This window comes from Falco rusticolus, chromosome 6, assembly GCF_015220075.1.
Source record: "Falco rusticolus isolate bFalRus1 chromosome 6, bFalRus1.pri, whole genome shotgun sequence".
NCBI lineage: Eukaryota > Metazoa > Chordata > Aves > Falconiformes > Falconidae > Falco > Falco rusticolus.
In genome coordinates, this window is record NC_051192.1 from 17552072 (window position 1) to 17574343 (window position 22272).

Consider the following 22272-nt stretch of genomic DNA (forward strand, 5'->3'; position numbering starts at 1 on the left):
TGGGAAACTCTGATTCCTTCATGCTGAAACTCTAGAAGACACAAAAACCCAACCTGATATTTATGATTTAAACTCCTGTGAGTTTCCAAGCCAGGCTCTTTGGTTTGCAACCCAGGGAGCCATCGTTATTTAATATTCACGGCTTGCAGCACTGGAGCTGTAAAAAGTCGGTGAAGCGATGAGCCCCAGACATCAGGACTCCTCCAAATGACATGTTTGGCCCCAGATTCCTGAGATTATTTTGGGAAGGGAGTGCTGGCCCCAGGGGCTGGCTGCTCGAGGGACTAGCTGCTGGGATGGATGCTGAGTTGGGACATGCCTTGGTGATGTGGAGCACAAGAGGGGCAGCTGTCTTGCGGTGATGTCTCCTCCTCATGCTCCCCTGGGCTGGGAGGATGCCCTGGATCCTGTGCACAAATATTAGGTTAATTTCTCTAGGGGCTTCCCATGTTTGGTCCTTCGTTGCTTCAGTGGGGCAGATCATTGATGCTGTGATTTACCCAGACCCTCTGGATGTGGAGGTCTGGCCTCAAGGGTTTTCTCAGTTCCCAGCACAAGCAGGGCCACAAGCAGGAGGGTGAAATCCCCCTCATGCCCCCTTCCCTTTGCCCCCAGCCAGGGAAGGGTCTTGCTCTGGCAGAGCTAGCTGCCTGCCCTGCTGCCTGCCCTCCCCAAGCATTTCTATTCCTACACCAACATCCCAGTCAGACTCTGTCACCTCCCTTCATGCGAAATCAATAACAACGGGTGAGCAGGTTAATTATAATCACAGAATAAACGCCGCGGTCTCAAAGTTCACTCAACTTCAGCAGCATTTCAAAATGAGCAGATGATGCCAAGAAATTTTCATTGATTCCTCTGGGGCAGGTGTGGGAGTTTGAACCTGTCCCCAAGTTGATCTTGATTCAAGACCTACTCAATTTTCTTCCTTATCTCAACTTTCGCCTATCTTATAATACCTGTTATTTTAGATAAAAAGTCCAATCAATTGAGTTAGAAAAACTGCAAGTTATACGTTGCCCTGATAAGTTCGGTACCTGCAGTTTCATTGGCCTGGGCTGCAGTCTCTGTGCGAACTGACCTTTGAAGATCTTTATCGGCAGCCGGAGGAATTGCTCCATCCTCCCACCCTACTCAGGGGCTGAGTTGACTTAACGTTCAGAATAACTAATAAAAGAGGAAAAGAGAAGGGCCAGGGGTTAGACAAACTGACTGCCCCCTGTAACGTGATGAACTGTAGTAAACACCTTTTTGTTTGTCCCTGGCTGGTGTCCCGTAGGGAGGCCAGGATCTGGCCTAACTTACTGTGGTGTAACTCTTCTGAGTGGGATTTGTCAGTGCAACACCTCCAAATTTGAGTCAGAGCCTGTGTCTAAATTGGTGAACTAAAGAAAACTGAGGCAGGGGTTTGGATATGCACATGATCCTCAGTATTGGTTACTGCTGTCATGCTCAGAGAGGGCTCAGACATGTGGAACCATATATACCTTACCTATTTCTTACATTCCTACACATGGTATATATATGTTTTTTATATACAAAGAGAGTCTTAAAATATATATGTGTGTGTGTTATATTTGTGCACGTATATATAAATGTATATATACACACACAATTCTATATAGGTATGTTCTATATAGCCATAGAATAGTAGTTCTAACAGCAAAACCAGAAATAACTGATTAGAGATGACTCCTAGCTTGCTACAATGGCATTCTTCAGGACATGGTATATGTGTAAATATACAAATATATACATTCATATGTATGTACATATACACTTACACATGTATAATACACATGCACACATATGATAACAATAATACAATTAATTGTATTCCTACAAGGAGGATTTTGCCCATTTGATTCAGATAAATGTCTTTCTGTCTGATCTGTGCTAGTCTGGGGCAAAAAAAACCCAAACCCAAGAATCTTTCTGTTTCTGGAGTTGCAGGGTCATAGACATGCAGATTGGAAGACCTCTAGTCCAGCCTCCTGCTTGAAGCAGGACAACTACTAGCAGTGGCTGAGGTCAGCTGTGGCTTTACCTTTTACCTTTACCTGGATGAGGCTTGGAAATGCCCAGGGATGGAAATTCCCCCACCCCCTCATGAAAACGCTTTTCCTAACGCCCAGCCTGTGGTTTGTGCTGCACCCCCTTGTGCCTTCTCCCACTATGGGGAAGAGTTTGGCTCTGTGGTCTGGCATACGTCTGGCTATCTGATGCCCTTGTAATGATCCCAAACAGCACCAATTTCCCTGGGCCCAGAGCTGGCTCTGGCTTTGGTCCACCTGGGTGCTGGTAGTTACTCCTACAGGCAGACCAGATGGTCACCGTCAGACAGACAGATGCTGCACTAGGATGTATGACCACAGTCCATTTTGTTCCCATTGTTTAAGGAGTTTCAGCTCATCATCTGCTCTGTAGGACCCCAAGTGGACCAAGAGCACGTGATGGCTGTGCCACCGTTGATGATGAACTAGTGCCAGATGCCAGCCGTGGCAGCCCAACAGACCACGCTCTTCAATCAGTAGCACAGCTCCTGGCATGGTCCAAGCACAGACCATCTGAGCCTGACCCAAGCATCTCCTGGTGCAGGTCCTCGGAAGCAGTTTGTATGTCACCCCTGTAGATTGGGGTTCGAGAGCATCTGAACATGGCTAGACTCTGTTAACTGGGCTTAGGGTCAGGGTTCACCAGTTACCCAGTAACTGGCCCCAATTCACCAGTCTCCCAGTAGCCATATGTCCAGTTCCCATGGCTCAGCCAGGGAGCAGCAGCTTGGCATGCCTCCACAGCACACCTGCTTGCGGTCTCCTGTGGGCACACCACACACAGCTGCACATGATGGAGATGATCCATTGCCTATGTTCAACCCAGAAATAGCTGCCTAGGTGAGATCATGGCATTGAAAATCCTAAACTTTTCTGACCCTCTACATTTTTTTCCCCATTGTCCCTTTCCCTGCAAGAAGAGCCTCTGGTAGACATGTCCATTTGGAGATGGGCCATATTTCAAGGAGGATAATGCTGTAGCTGGTTTTCCTTTGTCAAAAGAGAGAAAAACCATTTCCAGGTGCCTCCTGCCAAGCAGACCCCAGGCTGTGGATAGCCTCATTTTGGCCATTCCCTGGGCTCTCCATGCTAATCTAAGATTTGTTAAAAAATATTTGGACAGTCGATAAGCAGAGGAATCTCCTGTTTATCAGAAGAGCCTCAGATATTTACAAGTGTGAGAATTGTAAGTAAAAGTAAGAAAGGCGAGGTCATCTTGGTGGGTGGGATTAGGCATGCATCCCAGCAAAAGAAAGCAGACCTTAGAGTTCACTCACACACAAGTTGACAGCCAGCAGAAGTTGCTGTTGGACACCAGGTTGCTATCAAAGCGGTGGCCAGCAAGTGCTCCAACCCAAAGCAGCCTACATTCTTGGGGATGTGTGCATGCCTGTCTCCTGTATAGCAGACTGTGTACCTTTTGGATGTGGGACATAGTACTTTAGTGTGTGGGTTGACAGGCTTTCCACACAGCTCTGGTACAGCCATTGGGCTTGATGGTTTGGAGTCTGGTAGTGTTGGTGTGCCAGACAGCTGTCAATGTTTTTCTGAGCAATGAGGTTGGCCAGTCCCCCAGGACTTTCTCCTGCTCCTTCCCAAACCAGGCAGTTTGTTTGAATCTGCTTTAGAGGAATCCAATCCGTCTCCACCCACCTTTCCTCCAACCACTGTCTCCACATCTGTGACTGTGGCCTTTGAAAGCGGTCCTGTTGCCCCCTCCAGTGAGGCAGGGAAGAGCCTTTGCTCCTTCTCTGGGGGAAGAGGAGTGTTGCAAGATGAAAAGCCTTGCTCAAGGGAAGCCTATTGCAGAGCCAAGCCTGAACTCAAAGCCAGGCCCAGCATGTGACCAACCTTCCTGTTGTGCCCCTCTTGCATACAGTCTCAGCTGGTCCCTTGGCTGCTTCTAACTCCACCGTCCTTCAAACCAGGGAAAACATATCCATGAAGGAAAGGAGTATTCTTGGCTGTTGGCAATGGTGTGTGCCATAGACCTTGGCTTGCCGCAGGCAGAGGAGGGAGCTTTGCAGGGGAGGGACACAATGTTCCCTTTGCCTTGACATGAAACATTTGGTCTGGGAAGGGCCGCACAGGAACAGTCTTGCTGTGGTATTTCATGAAGCAAGGGAAAAAAACCCCCAGATTTCTTTGCCTTTTTAAAAGCAGTGTGTGGCTCAGCCAGATTGTAGGGTGAATGTTTCCTAAGCACTAAGCAGGGTCTTTAGGTTTGCAGGGGGAAAGCTGATCTAGGCAGCCAACTGAGCAACCAACCATTTTCTCCACTGCAGATGTGTCAGATAAACCCCAAAACATTCTTGGAACAGCATGAAGCCATTTCTGTGAAGCTGCACAATGATGTGTTTTGCTTGAAACTGTGTTTCTGGCTAAGCATAGGGAATTTACCTGCTTCTCCATTTCCTGCAGTTCAGCAGTCACACAGGTGATGCCTTCTGTTAATCCAAATCAGAGGAGTGCAGGGAGCCACACTCCCACCAGCAACCAACTCAGTGACGGGCACTACTCAAACAGGCACTCTCCTGTTCTCCCCATGTCTAGGTCCCATATGGGGAGGTCCTAGTGGGGTCCTGGATGAATTTTCCCCAAATTCTGTTCAGAGGGGAAACAGACAGAGAAGAGGGTGGGGGTGGGGTGGGGGGGAATGCCAACAGGCAGAACCTGTATTTACAGAAACATCCTTGGCTCCATTAGCTGAAGGGTAAGATAATGCACATCAGCTTTCTGATTCCAGTCTATGTGTCAAACTGATGATGTTGAAAAAAGAAAGGCTCACTGACAGCTTTTTTTTTGGCTACAGATCTCTCCCATGCATAAATTTGGGCTCTTTTGTTTAGAGTCCCTCCCTGCCCTTTCTACTTCCATCTCTCCTTGTTTCTTGGTGCTGTCTTCCTTTCCAGTTCAGCCCTGCTCTGCCACAGTATTGAACCAACCAACACTTGTAACTTCTGTGATCTGACCAGAAAGCTTTTGCTAGGCTTTTCCACTTGAAACTTCAGCTTCTGGAGTCATGCAATTCATAGGAGCATCTCAACCTTTTCAAAAGAAATAGATGTGACTTTTCAGCCCCACTAGCTGCAGCAAAAGGCTTATTGAAAGGACCCCTAAAGGTTTGAGCTGTCGGAAGGATTTCCACACTGTCACTTTTTAATGGAAACCATCTTGGGATTTGGGACAAACCATCCTGAGCAACTGGGAGTGGCAAAACCTGTTTCCCCCTGCTGTGCAGTCATGTCTCTGCCTTGAAGAAGAAAGTGATGGTGTCTTGGGTGGAATCCTAGGATGTCCATAAGTCCAAGGGGCCAACGTCCTTTGCCTTCAGCTGTGAGTGCCCCTGAGAGTCCATTTGGGATTCACATATACACAGGATCGTGGCTTTCACCTCTTATCATAACAAATTGTTTTAGGAATCTGCTTCACTGCAGGGAAAACTGCTCTCAGGGTCTGTTTAAAGCCTGTAAGTGCTTGGCTGTGTTTGAAGAACAGCTTCTCCTTTATTGAGTTGCTTCTCTGGGTTGAGAAGACACTTCTGCAGGGGGAAATGTTGATATCAAGTGTCCCTCCAGCTGTAAACAAAACTCCAGTGCTGTATTAATGGAAGTCTCTTTCCATTCTTCTTTACCCAGAGGGAGTGAAGGCAGGAGGGGGCTTGGAGGGCAGAAGAAGGTGGACAACCTCGTTGTTGTCTGACCAAAACCAGTGAAGGGAGGGCTTTTTGTCCCCTTCTAGAAGTTGATTTGGGAACATAAACTTGGAAGCTGGTTGCTGGCTCTGAACTGAAGGATTCAAAATCTCTCTATTGCAGGTGCTTTTATTGTTATTATTCTTTTGGGTCCTGATCCATCAGGTTCGCGTATTCAAGATGATCTCTCCAAGGCTAAGAGATTTAGGATTGTCAAAGAAAAGCCCGAACAAACCCAGAAGGTCTGGACCTAGGAATGGACATACTGTCAGACTGGCAGAGCTGGGGTTTGCAGAGTTGCTGGGAAGACCCAAGGAAGGCAGTTCAAGCCACTCTTCAGACTCAAGCCCTGGGCAACCTCCCTATGAGCTGACTTGGTTGCAAGAGGGTATCTGATTCTCCTGCTTGGGAAGGCAAAAGTACTCAGACTTTGGGTGGGCCGTGTCCTTGGTCAGAGATGCTGTCATGTCCTATCCATGCTGGATAAAGTGCCTGTAGGTGTGGGCTGGCTGGCGGTGCTCAGATCTGCTTTCTTGTTGAGCCCTGCATTGTCCATACCAGTTGATTTTTGTAGACCCGGTGGCGAATGTGAAGGACCACTCCCAATGACTAAAAGCCATGAAGGGCCATACCCAAGAATGCTTTTTCTCTACCAGACCCCAGCACCTCACTTAAGAGTTACTCCTGGCTCCCTGGGGACTGAATGTCCCATTGTGGAAAGTATTTCCGACATTAGCATGCTCAAGGCCTCACCCAAGATTAGGAGGCTGTTGTGCAACACACAAGTGACATTTCCTGCTCTGGCAACCTTGCAGTCCTCATAAATTCTAGGTGTGAGAGGGAAAAAGATCTCCTTTTACACAGCAAACTGATGACCAGGATAGGGACAGGACCCAATCCATCCTCTCCACCAGCTGGGTTGTTCAGCAAAATTTCATGATATGCTCTCACATGAGAAGCTCCTTCATGGACCAGAGGTAGGATCTTATGAAGAACTAAGTAGAAGGCCATTAGCTTTAGTCAACACCAGGGACCCAGCCCATAAGAAGTACTGAATGATCCCAAGATTGATATTATCCAAGATAAGGGCTCGGCAAAGGCATTTGGTGGTGCTATACGTTCAAAGAGGAAGATGAGGCCATTCACCACACTGGAGGCTACTCCAACCATGGGCCAGTGTCCTTCTCAGCCTATCCATCAGACGTTATCCTCTCCTCAACCCTGTCCCACACTGGCCATACCTGGCTTTGGAAGAGGGAGTAAATCTTTCTAGCAGAGAGGCTATTACAGAGGTCACCAGACGGACCCATAAATCTCCATTATCAGGCAGCGGCTCCTGTGCCACAAAACGGAAATTATTGCCCTGAGTGCGACTGGGGGAGCCTTTCCTTTCCCCAGCATTGTTCAAGGCCCTCCGGGAGTCGCTCAGGCAATTTGCTGCCTGAATAAACGTTTCCTTTCCCGGCTGCTAAGTACAAGGAATAAGTGTCAGGGGATCTCATAATGCCGGGATTTAGAGCACCAGCCCCGAGACAGAAGCCAAGAAAACACTTCGCTGCTTTTTCCCGGGGAGCCTCTTTAATCCCCATTATTAATAACAATGGCAAATTAAACGATTAGTGCACTTGAAGCCCAGTGACCTCCATGCCTAATATAGCTCAGCCTGCCAGTGGATCACCGTTCCTGCGGGCTCTGAGCCCTGGGAACATTTGAGTTTCCTAGGTCTTGGACACCCATCCACATCAAGCTGCATGGGCTGCAGCTCTTCGGGTGACACTTTCTCATTATTTTGTAGACCTTCAGGTTTTCAAGAGCAGCTGGGCTGTCTCAGCTGTGTGGCCAGAAGGTCAGCTCAGAAAGCTCCTCTTGGCAGCTTCAAACTTGGGTTTAGTGATGCTGTGAAATTATAGTACCTCTTTTAGAAATAAATCCAGTCTCTTGCCTTCCACTTCTCCGCTGGGGCCCAAATGCCCTTTGTTCACTAAAGGGCATGCACTAAGCCTACATCATCTTCTCTAAGCCGGTGTCCAGTGGTGTCCAAGACACATCCTTTGCTGTCATTAAGCATACTTTGAAGATGGAGAGGATAATTGTCCTCCAGGTGAGATCTCTTGAGGTCAAGGAGATCCCTCTGCTCTGATGGGGCTCCAGGAATGGTTTTAATGAGGTTGCACTCTACAGATGTCATCTTCTGACTCAGCACTGGGTGGTGCATGCAGGGGACGCACCCATCTGATATCACCCCATGAGGGCTGTGATTAGGGAGAGCCACCCATTGCGTGGAGCCTCAGTGTGCCCTGGGAACAAAGTCTGTTCCTTCCCCGTCTCCAGCACCAGTGATTCCTGTTTGTTAACGTTCACAAGGATCACCTTTGCCTGCAGCTGAGAGGAGAAAACCACACAAATGCTATTACTATGGAAGCAGAAGAGGACTTTTGGACACTTAAACCAGTAAAAGTCCCTCAAGAGAGAAGCTCCAGTCCAAATCCCGTGGAAACTGAAAACACCCCACCAATCAAACCACCAAACACATAGTGGAGAATGTAGCTTGAACAAATACAGATGAAAAAGGAGAGCAGGTCTCAAAACTGCTTTGTACTGGTGCTTTAGATGTCTGATGATAAACCAACAATGAAAATACTGTGGACACTGAAGCTGGGTATCACACAAACTCTTAGGAAATAACGCTTAATATTCAGCAGCAAATTTGATTATTGTCAGAAAATAAGAGACTTATACTTTGCCTTGGTTCAACTCTACATCCTCTGTTTTCTTCTAAAAATAGAAGTGTACCCATGCTCGATATTTCTTCATATTACACCCATTTTGAGGGAGCTCTTCTTATTCAAGAGCTAGTTCAACTCTTAATTTATGAGGGACTGTTAAGAAATTTCTCCTTTTTCTCTGGCTGAAAACGTTTGATTTTGGTTTTCTGGTGGAAAAATCTGCAGGAGAGATGATATTTTGTAATTAGTCACACTCAGAACTCAAATTGGTCAGGAGTTTTAGCTGTTACCTTTGGACTACCTCTGCTCTGCTAAATTCTTACTGGATTATGTCAACAACTTTGTAATGAATTATTTTCAAAGAAGAAGGGGTTTTCTTCTAGCACAAAAATTACTGTGAAAATAATTTGGCTTTTTCTTTGGAAAATGATAATCAAAAGCTTCAACAACTTTGAGATTAAAAAAGTAGTGAAATGTTTTCCTTTCTTGAGATTTTTCAAGGAAATGAGTTCTTTCCTGACCAGCTGTTCCAATCCTTTCTCTTTTCAAAGGAAGTTTATTTGATCTAGATTTTGGCTGTGACTCAATTATGGTTTTAAAGGGGAAAGTGAGGCATTATGGTTATGGTATCACTGAATCCATGTGTACAAAAATAACCTTGAGGGATTGCCATCTTTCCTAAACCACCAGAATTGCTCAAAGGTAATGAGATTTTCCTAAGGTGCTGAGAAGATGCTGGATTCCTTATTTTCTGTCTCCAGAGTCCCTTGGGTACGCTCATTTACTGTTTTCTATCATTTCCCCATGGGCACATGGTGTAATCCCTTGCCTTTTTTAGCCTGGTTTTCTAGAGAGAATTAGGCTCATGTGAATTATCTTCTCTGAGTCTTTGTTTACTGGTGCCACTTTCGTAATTTTTTAATCTTTTGCCTGTTTCATGGTTACTTAATTTCCTGCAGATTTTCCAAAAATAGTCAGGAGAAAAGAGAAAATAAGACTGATGTTTGAGCATAACCCTTATTAGATATCAGAGAATCCACATGGGGTCAAGGCACAGATTGGCAAGAAGCCAGATTCTGTGGGTTTGCTCTTTGGGGAACTATTGCCTTCCAGCAGAAAGCTGAGATACTCGTATAAGAAGCAGGCGGACAAGCACAAAAAGTAGCAAGATACATAATAAGATTTTAAGAGTTAATGGGGCACTGGCCTATAATGGCTGAAGGTCCCGATGCAAAGGTCTCTTACTGTCTCCAAACATCGCCTGTGCGCTGCAGTTTGTTGGGAATTTTTTCAGCAGCCTGGCTTATTCCCAGCCTATGCTAAGTAATGGAACCCTTTGCTGTCTTGTCATCTTCTTCTCCCCAGTTATTTTACCATATAGTGTTCCCTTTCTGGTGCCTATAACAGAACATGTCCATGTGCAGCAAGGAATGGTTTTGTAACAGAAGAAATCCATCCTCAAGCTGAACTCAATAGCCTATATTCTCCAGGTGGGATGACTGTCATCAACATGCATATTCAAGGGCCATGCCATCTGGATGCAGCTATATTTACATCTCAGCAAGGCCTATAGATGATGTTTATATTTTATTAGGCAAAGGTCTTGGCCTCTTGAGGGCATTATAGCCAAGGGTGAACTGACCTGTGTCTTTCCAAATGACTATGCAGTTGAGGCGTGTTGTGTTGACCTCTGCACCGCCTTGCAGATGATATGGACCTGCCATAGTCAGAGGGATTGGACTGGCTCGGCCCAGGGCAATTGTCCTCACACTCACATCACAGCTGCAGCCGGGCCCCGGTGGAGGATGAACCAGGAACATGGTGGGTGAACGCACCAAGCTCTAGAGAATGACATCAAGCACGATGGAAATCTGCATCAAAAGCTCAGCCTCTGACACACATCAATGCTCAATGATGTCTGTTAGCTGACAGTCTGAGCTGGGGTCATACATGCAGATTCTTGTAGTTCAGGAGGTGTTCATCGCAGAGAGTAGGTCTTAGATGAACATCTCTCCCTCTTGGCTCTCTGCAGCCGCTACCGTCTGCAGAGAGGCTGGGTGGGAGCTGGCATGGGCTGGGTGAGGAGAAGTCCTGTAGGGGAGCAGAGCACATGGCACAGCTTTCCCTGCCCACACCCCCTTGAGCCCCGCTGAGAGATGCTCAGGCATCTGATCTCTGGGCAGTTCTGCTTTGTGGGTCCAGGCTTGTGGTTGTCCATAGTAACAGGCAATTTGTCTTGACTGTAAACATGGCTGTTCACCTGCCCCAATCTGTTTGCCCTGGATATGTCCATTCTTGAAAACTGGATAACATCAGAGCAGAAGGGAAGTTTTCTGTTTCTGTCTCCTTGTATCTATGTTCCCGCATATCCCTGCTGCCACAGAAGTCCTGCAGCCAACAGTGTATGGCAGGGAAAGGGGATCCTTTTCCCAATAATCCCAGGAAGAGCTATTTCTTGCAACCTATAAAATCTGAATGTTTGTGTTTTCTTGAAATGCCACTTCTGGGCTAAACTGAGAACCAGACCAGAAATTAAATGTACAGCTGCCTAAGTAACCAACTCTTTTCCCTTCTCTCTCATCATGGCAGCAGAATTTTTCGATGATTATTCAGAGGGGCGAGAGTGTGTCAACTGTGGGGCCATGTCCACCCCACTCTGGAGGAGAGATGGCACGGGGCACTACCTCTGCAATGCCTGCGGGCTCTACCACAAGATGAATGGCATCAACCGGCCCTTGTTCAAACCTCAGAGGAGGCTGGTAAGTCATGATCACACAACGCATGTGGGGCAAGGCTGTGTGCAAGGAAGAAGCAAAAAGACCTCAGCTAGGTGGAGATGCCAGGAGTGTTTCAACTCCTTGGGTTCCCAGCTGCCTAACCTAGGTGGGTTTGGTCCAGATTTCCAAAATAAGCCAGACTGTCTTGTGCTTGGTACACTCCAAGACCTTGTACTGTCCTGACCAGTTATGCAGACAGCCAGGCTGGCCAGTGGAAGGGGTTGTAGGACAAAGGGGCAGTACTGTGGTGTCAGTTTAGCAAAAGCCAGTCTTTGGTTTAGTATCCCTGAAGGCATATTAAGACAAGTGGAAACTCTTCTCAGCTCCACCGCACTACTAGTCCATCTCCTCTTACCCTCAGGGTCCTTATTCCCCAGTCACTGCTGCATGACCCCTCGCACTCCATGGTGAATGGCCACCTTTTCTGGATACCCCGCTCATGGCTCCACTGGGTGAGCTGAAGCAGAGCTTATGGGGCAGGTTAGGGCACCCCAAAGCCTGCAGGGTCAGGGCATCCCAATGCCTGTGGGGTTAGGATGGGGTATGCATAAGGGATGGGAACATCTCAGTGTTGATATCCTCCTGCCTGTACCTGCTGGTTTTGTTGAGGGGTTGTGGGAAGGTCTCTGTAGTCTCTGCTGCAGGGACGTGGACCCTGCAATCAATGATCCCAGGCAGAAAGGAGCCAAGAAGCCATCCCTGAGGGTCACGTTTCCCCACTCCTTGTCTTCCATGAGGCTCCATCCCCAACCTGCCCTGTCCTTCACATTGCCTGCGCTCAAACACAGACTTCCCCTCCAAGTGTCAAAAATGGCACTGGTGGCTTGAGCACTGCCACCAGACACAGCCACCCAGCGCCCTCTTGTGAGAACCCCTTCCTAGATCCTGCACCGACTGAGCCAGGCAGTGTCTGCACCCTGGCACCCAGGCCCTCGCTCCCTTTCATTTACTGGTTGCTACATGTTATCCTTGGGTACATCTGTGTAGTCAGGAATGGCCCGTTGGGTACCAGGGCTGGTCCCTCAGGGCAAGCAGCAATGCACGTTGTTAACTCTGCACAGCCTTGGGGTAAGGCTTGGAAAACCCCATGAGAAATATAAATGCATGAACTGTACGTATCTGTACCTGCACTTTTGTCACATGGCTGGGCATCTGGCAAACTGGAAATCTGGCAAAAATGGCCAAATTCCTGCTTTTTCTTCTAGAAGAGACTTTCCATGAAGAAAAGGACAAGTCTAGGCATGCAATATTTCGTTAAAATAATGCCAACTGGTCTACATAAATAAATATATTCAGTACAAGTGATTGGGTTTAACCTGTCACTGTGTAACCCCTTTTTTCAGAGACTGAGATATGCCAGAAGGCCCTGCAAGGGGAGATCTTTGCCTTTACTGCAAGCTCTCCTTTAAGCTCTTGGTCCACTTACAAAGTCTGATGATTGAAGCTAATACATGGTGAGGTTACAACTAAAGGAGTGTTAGTTTTCTCTGCACCACAAGGTTTTTCCAGCTGTCGAAGTCTTAAGAAGCACTCGAATTTCAATTTTTATTGTTCTGCAGCTGCAGATTAACTGATCCTGTTTTATAATGAGGGAGAAGACACAGAGAGAAAGCTGTAGCAAAGATCACAGAGGAAATCCCTGGCAGCTGCCAGGTCCTCATCTTTCAGGCTCTCACCCCATCAAATAGCTGCCAGCTATGCAATTCAGGCCTGCAGAGCTGGTTAGATGTCCAAGACCACCAGATTTCCTCCCTATAGGCTCCTCTTCAGGGACCTCAAGAACAGGCATCTTCACACAGCTCTGGTACTTCTGTTCAGTCCCCAGTTTATCAGCAAGCAAAGAGGGAATTTGACCCCTGCCAATCCAGACTTTGTCCTCAACCTCATAAGACCTGAGCTTTGAAGGATGCTGAGAAGAGTCAGGGAGGCGTGGAGGATGTGGCTTTTTCTTCCTCTACCTCCCACTCTGCTTCCAAGTTCAAAACTTGTATTTTATATGGTTTCAAGACCATTGTCTTTCTCCTGTGGCATTTTGAGCCTGGCTAAACTAGCTCACCCAAAAAGGGAACTTCAGAAGGCCTGTTCCCCACACCGATTCATTAGTGGGGTTTCCTATCAATTATCCCTCTTTATCTTTAGGAAGATGCTGCTGCTGGAAGCACTCTTTTTCTTATCTCCCCCTCAAGCCACATGAGCAACATCACACAAAGCCAACAAGGAGTATGTAACATTCATGGCATTGGTAACTTCTTCTTGGGATACGCCATAATGCTTGGAAGGTGAAGGGCTTGGGAGCCTGAAAGGGCAGGAGGGTCTGAGATCCAGACATCTTAGTGTAGGTGTGTGCACATGCAGTGGGTCTCTAAGCAGCTACTAGTTCTGCTGGAGATCTGGGGGTCTGTTTAAGCGATGTCTCTGGCACCATCTGAGATACTCCAGGACAGCTGAACTGTCTGTGCAGCACTGGCAGGCAGGAGGCAGTGGGAAGTCAGTGGAGCAGAAGCTGAAAGGCAAGAAGGGAGTAAAAAGACACTAGTGTTATCCACTGCAGCAGAGAAGTAAGAGAGGCAAGAGGAGAGGAGAACCTGAGGCATGCTGGAGTGAGCTTGTTGGGATCTGAGATGATGCTGGTGGTCGTGGTGGAGGGCTGATATGTTTTCTTCCTCTGCATTTTCTTGCAGTCGGCTTCCCGCCGCGTTGGCCTCTCTTGTGCCAACTGCCACACGACAACAACTACGCTCTGGCGCAGAAATGCTGAGGGAGAGCCCGTCTGTAATGCCTGCGGACTCTACATGAAGCTCCATGGGGTAACACCTTTATTGCTCTCTGCTCTCTATGGGGAGGGTATCGACAGCACCAAGCTGGGGATTTGGTTTCTTGTGCAACTCTGTGCTCTCCTGGAACTGTTTTTCCTGCCATCCCTCTGGGCTTTAGTCCCTCTCAACATTACACCAAGTTTGTACTGGCAAGGGATGATGCACGCAGGGCATTTTTCACATACTAATTAACTACTCATTGCATCAAAGTCTTAAAACCCAATAAAACGAAGCTCAGATTCTTCCCACCTAAACTCAGGCAATTTAGTGAAAAATCTGAGTCAGAAGCACAAAGAAGGGCTGAGCTTCTCCACACAGGGTGTCAGATCCCAGCTCAGACTTGGTTTTAGACTTGTCATGGGACTGATAGAAGACTTCTCTTGCACGGGTGTCCAGATATTTTCCTGTCAGTGGGGGGCTTCATGTATCTATGTCATGTCTGACACATCTAGAAGAGTTCTGTTAGAGTCCAAGGCGTAGCACGACTTCAAGATAAACATCTCCAGTCCTTCTCCCATCAGTCAGTGGCAATAGGGCCACCCCTATGATAGAGACAGAGGCCTTCAACACCCTGGTGATTGCTTAGTAGCAAACCCCATTCTGCTTCTCGTTGCTTCTCCTAGGGTTTTTATACACATCCATGCTCTCAGTGGTGTCCAGTGTTTCAGAGTGGAGAGACAGGTTAAAGCTGGAAGACAAGGATGAGGGGAAACCGTACCTAACCCAACAAGACTTCCCTGAGTGTTTCTGACTATGAGGGTGGCTACCTCAGTGGGATCAGTTCCCAAGGGACATCACCCCACACTAGCTTGGTAACTTTCCAGAAACCAAGCATTAGCAAGAAAGACATCTTCTGCTCTGAATTAAACAGGAAATTAAATAAGATGAGCCTTTGTTCCCTTCTGGCCTTAAAACACGCAATGCCTACGGTGTGAAAAGCCTATCTATTCCCATTTGGCTGCCTGTCTTTTAGCTTTGACATATATCTTCACACAGCAGTGCTGAACAGTGAACTTGGGCTCCATCCTGTTGCTTTCAATTAAATCAGCTGGTTTTCACAGAGCCTACAAGGTAGAGCTGGAATCATGTTCTCCTAGATGATCTTATGGACATAGAGAAACCAGTGTGCTTTTATATTTGGGTCCATAGGTTCCAAGGCCTTTAGCAATGAGAAAAGAGGGCATTCAGACAAGGAAACGCAAGCCGAAGAACCTTAACAAGACAAAGACGCCAGCAGGTAAGCGTTGAATGGAGGAGTTTATTGCATGTGTATACGTGTGTGTGCGTGTGTTTCTGACTATCATGTAATGTGAGTTAGACACTCAAGCACAAAATGGGCTGATTCTTCAAGAACAGGGGATGCCTGAATGCCTTTCAGCAGTAACAAAGCCCTTCCCACTGCTTATTTTCTTAATTTTACCCACACTAATTTCTTGATGGGTGGTGACAGCTCTGTACTGAAAGGTCTTTGGAAAGAGCCTTGTTTATCATCTGCTTCCTCACAGGTCCATCCAGCAGTGAGAGTCTTACCCCAACAACCAGCTCCACTAGCAGCAGCAGCAGCACCATGCCCACTGAGGAAATGCGCCCCATAAAAACAGAACCTGGGCTCTCATCTCATTATGGGCACCCCAGCCCAATTTCTCAGGTACAGAGGGGAGATGGTGGCAGTGGGACAAAGATGGGAACTAGGGTGGTAGACATGGTGAGAAGAACATCCTCAAAAGCTCTGTAGAAAAAGGCTGCCTCTTTTCAACCCAGGGGTCGAGGGGTTCACAGTAAGAGATCTATTCTCTGGGATGGGCAAAACCCCACATTCTTGTCACTATGTCTGCAGCACAATATAGCTTTTTAATGATGTGTGGTAGTTTTGAATGGACCACAAGAAGTAGTAGCTTTGTTGAAAACATGAAATTCCTTGTAGCTGGGCAGCTATATAGGTCCCATAGCAAGAAAATGCTCATTCCCTTTTTATGATTTGATTTGTCGTGAGCAAGGCAAAACTTGGGAATATTACCCTACTTTCTCTGCACTGTCTGTCTGTGTGTGGAACTATTTGAGAAACGCAGTGTGAGGGGAATAAACTCACACAGCACAAACTTAACTGAGCCCCTGCGAAGGTAGAGCAAGCCAGGATGATGGCAGAAGGCCGCAGGGTGGTGTGCTCTGTACTGTATCCACCACTAGGTATCTTGAGATTAGCACTGCATCCACACAACAGCAACACCCAGCTCTGGCAGCTGATCTGTGTGTGGGTTTTCTAACTATGCCCTGATTAATCATCACACAGCACGACTATGAGACAGCAGTATATGATAGCTGGTCTCCTTTTGGGTTCATGCAGAGAACTCCAGTTTTCTCCCTGGAGAGAAAAATACATGGTGGAGTGTTGTGCTGGACCGATCTTGCACCTGCAGCACTTTGCAGCACTGTGAGTGGGTCCTGCAATCCACAGGAGGCCATCTGAAAGCTAGGAGAGCCACAGGCCAATGAAATTTCAAGCCTTGAGAGGTAAAATGATCATTTCTGACATTTAGAAGACAACAAGATGCTCTGTATGCAGCAGTAGGAAAGAGCAGGGTCTAGAACAAGAAGGAAAGAGCCTGTCCAAAGTATCATGCCTAAGCTCAATCTGCAGCTCTACAGCAAATCTACATTACATTACTTGTGTTATTACAATAGCACCAGACCCCCCTAAAGGGATTCATATGGTCCTCTGTGGTCTGAAGCTTTGTTCACAGCTGTTTTCTTTTTCCATAGGCATTCTCAGTCTCTTCCATGTCTGGCCATGGATCATCTATTCACCCTGCCATTTCAGCTCTGAAGCTTTCCCCGCAGGCTTACCAGTCAGCCATCAGCCAGTCTCCACAAACCAGCTCCAAACAGGACTCCTGGAACAGCCTCGTGTTAGCTGAAAATCATGGGGACATCATAACTACATAACCTGGTCTTCCACCCATGAACTTCAGGCGGATCTGCTTGAGGGATGAAGAAGATGCCATGTAATCATCAAGTCAATGTTGTTTCCCACCTCCCCTGCTCTCCTGCATTCTCTCTCCTTGTGAGATGTTCCAGCAAAGAGGTAAAGAGGACTGACTTATCTGAGGTGTAGGAGAGCTCTTATGAAACGAACAGAGAAGACTCAAATCTCAAAGTAACTAATAGATTCGGTGCCTTTTTTTCCCACTTTAAATGAGCCTCTCTATTTGATTGTCATCACCTTCTATGAAATAGCCAGAAACACAAAGATGGACACAGTTCTAAAGTTGTTTTTTTTTTTTTATTTAAAAATAACTGGCATTTAAGACTCAGACAATGGTGCAGCAGAGACTTTTTTTTTTCTTCTGTCACCATCCGTTCTTTTCCTGACCAGAAGAAAATGCCATCATCTTCTCATTACTCAAATAGTGATACTCCACCAAATGGAGCCAGTTCCAGAACAGTTTGTTGAACAAACTTCATGAGACATGGTGTGGTGGCTTTAGTGGATTTGATATGATCTAAGGCAGAGAGGAGAAGAGATCCTCCCACATACATCTTCAGCTCACACATCTAGAGCATTGTCTTCATTTTCCTAGATGGTCTGAAAAGCTAATGAATGTCTATTTAATAGTAACTCCTTTCCTATTTATCATTACAAACCCATGGGACTTGTTTCCAAAAGGTTGTTGGCCAAGCATGGAGAAGGTCTGTCCAAAGTCAAAGGGGGATTTTGGAAGAAGGAACCTTCTGGAAGCACGTAGAGGAGACCCACATTGGTTATCAAATCCTGGAGAAAATCGCTGGGCTCTTCCCTTATGGATAGCTACAAGACAGGCCTAGAGATTATTTAAGAGCACAGTAAGTGAAAGACGCTCTCTCAACGCTGCTGTGCCATCGCTTTTGAGACAGTTAATTTAATTATTCTGCATAGTTTTGCATTGGTTTTGATGTCATTGATGAAATCTGATTGTCCTTTCTTTTCGGCTGTACTATGAGTGCCCACTTTCCACCTAAAGGCTGGGTCATGACCACTTCACAAATCTAACCCTTTAGGATTTCACCTTTTGCAACAAGCAAAGGCTTCAGCCTGTGATGGAGGTAGGCAGGGGCCATTTTCTGTACCAAGCATGTGCATAGACTTGCTTGCCTGCAAGAGAAGTATAACTCCATTCATGCATGAATATTAAGACTGGTGGTTTTTCTTGCCCATAAGGCTCTCAGCAACCAGGGAATCCTAGCAAATGGAGTTGGAAGAGATGCTGAGAGCTCACTGACTCATTCCCTTTTCCCAAAGGGATCAATTCTAGCTAACCTAGCCCAGACTGCTCTTTCTCTAGCATGTGCTTAACAAACTCCAGCATTGCAGATGCCACAGCTCTCCTGTGTAGTCTAAGTGCTTCACCAGATGCTTGCCATGACATTTTCATCAACATTTCTGAGGAGGGACAGCTTTGCCTGCCCAGGCAGAGAACTCCTGGGAGACCTCATCCTACAAGATTATCCACTCTTGTTTCTGTCCACTCCCAAGCTCTGTTACTACTCTTGCCTTCCCTGCTCCTCTTTTCCTCCCTCCATCCAGGACTCCAGAATGCAACTGCCAAGTGAAAATCTAGAAGAGGGATTGTGCATCCCTCTCAAATGTGCCATTCTCTGTCTCCAAGTGTTTAACATTCCCACAAAGAATGTTTCCACTCAAACACCAAGATGCATGGCCTGGTGAAGAGGAAAGCCACGTACATGTTTGAAGCAAAAGAATGGCATTGTATTGTCTTTGAACTCTCCATTTTCCTCCTGATGGTAGAAAATCTTCTATAAGGAGAAGGATTCAACTGGACTGGTCAAGATAAAGACTAGAACTGGAGTCACAGTAGAGACCTGGACCCTTCCACATTCCCTGTGCTCTGTGTAACTCAGATTTGCAGGGTTTTGGAGGGCTGACAGACCCTCTGCACTCCCCAGAGTGAAACACCATGGCAGCGATGCCATGTTAAAGGCTGGAAGGTGTTTGCACCAGAGTTTCCACTCTGTCTTGCTGAGTTAAAGCAGGGTCTAGCCTCATTAGTGTTAATTACAGACAAGGAAGAGGCATTCATGAAACATGAATAAAATTTAACAAAATCCTGTGATTCTGCTCAGGCCTGGTAGGCTGCAGAGAAGAGGCCAGAAACAGTATATAAAAATACCAGTTTGGGGTGAAAACATAAATGCATTTCTCCCCAGGCATTCAGGTCTTTAGCCAACCTCCTCTTTGAACTATATTCCTTTGTAAATGGCAATTGAGCTCTCTGGGATCTGGCTGCGAATTCCTGTCTGTAACAGAGAAGCATGCACCACAAAGATGCCACTTGGCTGATGCACACTAATGAGATACCTAGAACTACCCTGGACACCTGAGAGGGTGGGGAATAGGTGCCCTCCTGGAGAGGAGTTAAAGTCCAGACCGACCACAGGTCCCATTTCTTGTTCCATATGGATGCTCCCAGAAGCTCTGTCTACCTTGCCTTATTACTGTGCTCCTCCTCCTACCCTCAAAGCCAAACTCCCTGGCTGAATTTTTCTCCTGCCCCTAAAACACAATCTGAGATGCCATAAAGGAGCCTGCTTGCAATGCAAGAGGGGAAAAGCCCTGCAGGATATAGGCCTGCCCTATGCTTCCTCAGGTTATCTAGAAGGCCATGGTAAGGTTCTCAGCCTTCCTCAAAACCTTAAAAATAGTTCTTGAAACACAATGAGGAGCATTTACAAGAACCCCTGGAGGCTGTGAGGAAACTTGGCTCTCTTCAGTGAAATTGGCTCTTTTATCTCCCCTTCTGCACCACAAGCAGTAAAAGTCCACATACGTCTGGTTTTGTTGTTCTTTTCAATCACCCAAAACTGTTGTAGAGCTGTGGTCGGTCTAGGAGCATTTGCCACATTCTGGCTAACACTGATACCGAGATGGTGGGAGGCTGACCTCTGATGGAGCACCACCCTGCTAGGTGCTGTACAAACACACCGTAATAGGTGGGTCCTGTTCTACAGAGCTTGTAACAAGGGAATTACAGAGTAATTTAAATCAGAAGGGGCTAGATCAGGTTTCTCAAGGTCCAGTTCAGTCAAGTTTTGAACAACCCCAAGGGTGGAAATTCTACAGTCTGTTCTGGTGTTTAACCACCTTCATGGTGGAAATGTTTTTCCAAATAAACATTAGATTCTAATGAGTAAGAGGGAAGGGCCCAGTCCTGCAAAACACTTAAACACGTATATAAATGCCTTTGCAGGACTTGCTCCCTTAGAGGTCATCACTAATCACACACGCAAATTTTGGTGTTGAAAGGTTTGCAGCACAAGGTTTGGTTGTGCCAAACCAAACCTTCACAATGGCTCAGCGGTCAGCAGAGTGAGATGGGCGGATGAGAACCGGGGCAGGGTGCCAGAGGGGTAGAAAGGTCAGTTAACCATTTTTAAGTGTCTTTCCCCTTTGTGGAAGTGCAATATATTGAATCACTTCAGTTATTGTTTTGTAAATTGATCAGAAGAGATCCATATTTCCCTTGCAATCTTATGGGCTGGCTGGAGAGGGTGCAATCAGGAGGAGCTCATGAATATTGTAAGGGAGCTTTAAAACCAATCCACAACTGTTAAAGTAACATTGAAACTGTGACTATGTCAGGGTGGTGGTTTGTTTTGCTTCTGTTCTCCCCACCTATAAAGTTTGAAGCTTCCCAGGTTAGCTGGGAAGGTCACATGGACACAGACACTTACTTGTAAGGGGGAGAGGGAAACCAACTAACTGAACAAGCTGTAATTATTTAAAGATGTAAAAAAATATATATTATGAAGTAGTATGGCTACCAATCCACATAACTTTACACCTTTAGAAATAATGGAAATAAAACAATGATAATAAAACCAGAAGGCTGCTGCTTGACTCTTAACTACGCTCGTGGGCTTCTTGGCAGGAGCTGGGATGATCACATATGAAGTGCACCTGGAGAAGCAATGCTGCAATGGGTCCTGTCCTAGGGAGCTCATGACAACAGAATTACAGAGTAATTTAAGTCAAATGGGACTATATCAGGTTTCTTAGGGTGCTGTTCAGTCAAGTTTTGAATATCTCCAAGGATGGAAAACCTACAGCCTCTCTGGGTTCTAGTTCCAGTGTCTGACCACCTTTACAGTAGAAATGTTTTTCCAAATAAACATTAGATTTTGATGAGACAAAATCATTGGCAAATTGACTCAAAAACTGAGTCATTGCAAGAGACTGAACATTCTCAGCTCTGGAGTCACACAGAGCCCCCTCGTAGGTAGGAACTGGATGACCAACACAGGATGACAAACACCAGAAGTGACAGACCCAGCAACAGAGCAGCAATTCAAGGCCAGGCTGGATGGGGCTTGAAGCAAACTGATCTGGTGGAAGGTGTCCCTGCCCATGGCAGAGAGGGTGAAACTAAATGATGTTTAAGGTCCCTTCTAACCCAAATTGTTCTATGATTTTAATACAAAGGGGTGAAAGCACCCAATATTTTTTCTATATAGCAGGTAATCCCCCTAGTACAGAGGGGCAAGGGAAAAACTCTTTAGGACACTTAAATACCATCATGACTTACCTTTTTAGTCTGCTCACTAACATGGTTGTGTGTAATAGGCTATTGCTCAGCCTAAATTCTTTCAGCTGAACTCAGAGGCACCACCCTCAAGCCCAAATCATGTTACCAGCAAGTGCTGTACTTCTGCAGAGGGTGGAGGTGGCTGAGCACAGCTCTCCTACAAGCAGGCACCCAATCTTCCTCCTAGGGTGCTCCATTTCCCTCCCAAACCAACCAGGCCCTGGACACCAGTGCAACTGGTAGGACAAGTACAAACAAAACCCACCCCACCATCATCATCAGCTGAGGCGCTCCCCTGCTATTTGAGGGGGAGGGATGGGCGTGGGATAGGTCCTCCTCCCCTATAAAAGTGGGTGGGTGGTTTTGGGTGTATAAGGTTATGTTGAGGTCAGGTAGGTATGTTAGGGGGTAGGTTAAGATGCTGTGGGAGGTGGTTGGGGGCAGAGGAATGCATATGGGGGAACAGAAGGGGGGGGCAACAAAGTAGGGGAGAAAGGCTGTGTGGTCTGCTCCCCTGATGCATGTACAGGGTGGGCCTGAGAAGGGCAGTGGTTTGGGGGCTGGATGCAGGAATGTGGGGCTTGGGGGGGAGTGCAGTGGGTACCCCCACTGCCCTGGGGAGACATGG

The 22272-nt window shown here is 46.7% G+C and overlaps 1 protein-coding gene across 2 annotated transcripts in view; it reads left to right on the forward strand.

The window, feature by feature from the left end:
- Positions 1–20946, forward strand: part of GATA4 (GATA binding protein 4) — a 29773-nt gene extending 8827 nt beyond the window's left edge. Inside the window, exons 2-6 of one of the 2 annotated variants that reach the window (XM_037392077.1) lie at positions 11064–11233; positions 13933–14058; positions 15217–15304; positions 15573–15715; positions 16828–20946. In XM_037392077.1, coding sequence (XP_037247974.1) covers positions 11064–11233; positions 13933–14058; positions 15217–15304; positions 15573–15715; positions 16828–17010 — 710 coding nt within the window. In that variant the 3' untranslated portion in view covers positions 17011–20946. The remainder of the gene's footprint in view (positions 1–11063; positions 11234–13932; positions 14059–15216; positions 15305–15572; positions 15716–16827) is intronic. The other variant, XM_037392078.1, reaches the window with a different exon arrangement.
- The last annotated feature ends 1326 nt before the right edge of the window (positions 20947–22272 follow it).